Genomic DNA, 1,979 nt, shown 5'->3' on the forward strand with positions numbered 1-1,979 from the left:
AGTGTCTCGAGATAACGCTTGTTATGAATTGATACTATAAATAAAATTGAATTGAATTCAATTCAATTCCTCTGAGTCAGCTCGTAACAAACCGGCTCAATGCATGTGACACAAAGGGGAAACCAGACAGGTTAAAATGCCAATAAAGTGTTTATTGTAAAGTAAACAAGATACTATTTACCAAAATCAAACCAGATGTGGAATCAATGGTATCAGTAGTGTGTGTGTGTGTGTGAGTGAAAGAAGTGTTGATAAATGACAACTGCAACAAGCACAAAGTGGCAGTTCCTCACCTGGAGCGTAGTTTAGCACACGAAGGTCCGGCTCCTCTTCCGCCAGCACCCTGAACATCATGTCTCGGGCAGCCTTGCCTGTGCAGTACAGCACCCAGGAGCGGTAAGGTTGCAGAGCGCACAGGGAGCTGATGTTGACCACGGTGCGCCGCAGGCCTGGACGCTGTGGACAAGCCTGCAGGACGCCGGCGGTGAGGCACAGGGAGGAGCTGACGTTGAGGGACAAGTAGGAGTCCACCTCGGCCATGTTGGTGAAGCTTTTGGCGTAGCGGGACACGTCACCCAGAGAAGCTGGGAAGAGGGAAGGAGGTGTTACTAGTGTGTGTCTATATCCTCATACACAGTAGAGGCCGACTGATGTATCGGCAGGCTGATATTAGGCATATCCCGATCTATCAATATCTGCATTTATAATGGCCGATAAAAAAAAAAATCAATAATGAATATTAAAAATAAAAACGGACTGTCAACCGTGTTATGAGTGTTGGTGTTGCATAGTCTGTCCACCAGAGGGCGCTCTACAGCGTTCCTGTTGGCAACACTCTTGTTATTGTATTTTTGTTCAAAGCACTTTAAGTTTCATATCTTAAGTTTTTATACATTTTATTTATCAGAACTTTAATATATGTTGATGTTCCTCTGTTGTGACAATACAAATTATCATATTATTTTAGTAAAAACTCCTAAATAACTCCAAATAACTAATGTCAGGGAAATCTGTTTGTTTTGTTAAGCGTTTCTGGATTATTTTTTTAAATATATCGTCCGATATATCGGAAAATCAGATTTTTAAATAACCAAATAGTTGTATCGGCTTTAAAAATCCTTTGTTGGTCGGGCTCTAGTAACTATTAATTAACTTATTATTTGTTCCTCATTCATTCCTCATCTGTTCCTCAGTAACTACCTACATTTTTGTGTACCTTATTGTAAAGTGTAACCGTGTCAACTTGTAACAGAAGTTACCTCAGGACCAGACTTGTATGTATAAAGTACTAGAGACCCGTAAAGACCGTAAAAGTACAAGTGCTCTATCCAAAAAGGGACTTGAGTAGAAGTTGAAGTGCTCTTTGAGCACCCTGCTTAACTAGAAGTACTACAGTTTGACATTATTTTGTACTTAAGTATAGCAAGTAGTTTATTTTAAAAGTTACTACTCAAGTACTAAAACTAAAAGTACAAGTATTGTGTTATGTAGTTATTAAGGAAAGCATTGACATTTTGACTACCATATTATTGGAATTCGACAATTTACTTGGTAATAAGATGAAGGAAGTTTCAATAAACCTCAAAAAGTGCATTAATGTCACAGCTGTTGTAACTAATATTATCTGATATAACAGTGGCTTTTAATCGCTTATTAAAAAATACTTAAATAAAAAATGTACAATTATCACACTGTGCAAGTAAAATGGACATCCTCTCTGGCTCAGTAACGATTAAAGCCCAAAACACTAGCTAGCTGGTATGCTAGCTAGCTAGTGTGTGATACGTTTTTTACGTATGATGGAAAGTTAGCAAGCTAGCAAAATACAGATAAACTAGCAGCTTCACATCCCAGGGTAAAACGGTTAACATTCAGTACTCATTGCAGACTGAAACAACTCAGCAACAATAGCTGAATAGAAAGAGTACAAACGTACATCGATTTTGACTTCTGCCCAGCTAACAATTTTTGGTTCCCAG

General features: G+C 38.6%; 1 protein-coding gene across 1 annotated transcript in view; it reads right to left on the reverse strand.

Moving 5' to 3' along the window:
- spra (sepiapterin reductase a) overlaps positions 1–1,979 on the reverse strand; it is a 5,263-nt gene that overhangs the window by 1,992 nt on the left and 1,292 nt on the right. Inside the window, exon 2 of the mRNA XM_032539269.1 lies at positions 294–584. Within this exon, the coding sequence (XP_032395160.1) occupies positions 294–584 (291 nt within the window). The remainder of the gene's footprint in view (positions 1–293; positions 585–1,979) is intronic.

Source organism: Etheostoma spectabile, chromosome 16 (genome assembly GCF_008692095.1).
Source record: "Etheostoma spectabile isolate EspeVRDwgs_2016 chromosome 16, UIUC_Espe_1.0, whole genome shotgun sequence".
Classification (NCBI taxonomy): Eukaryota; Metazoa; Chordata; class Actinopteri; order Perciformes; family Percidae; genus Etheostoma; species Etheostoma spectabile.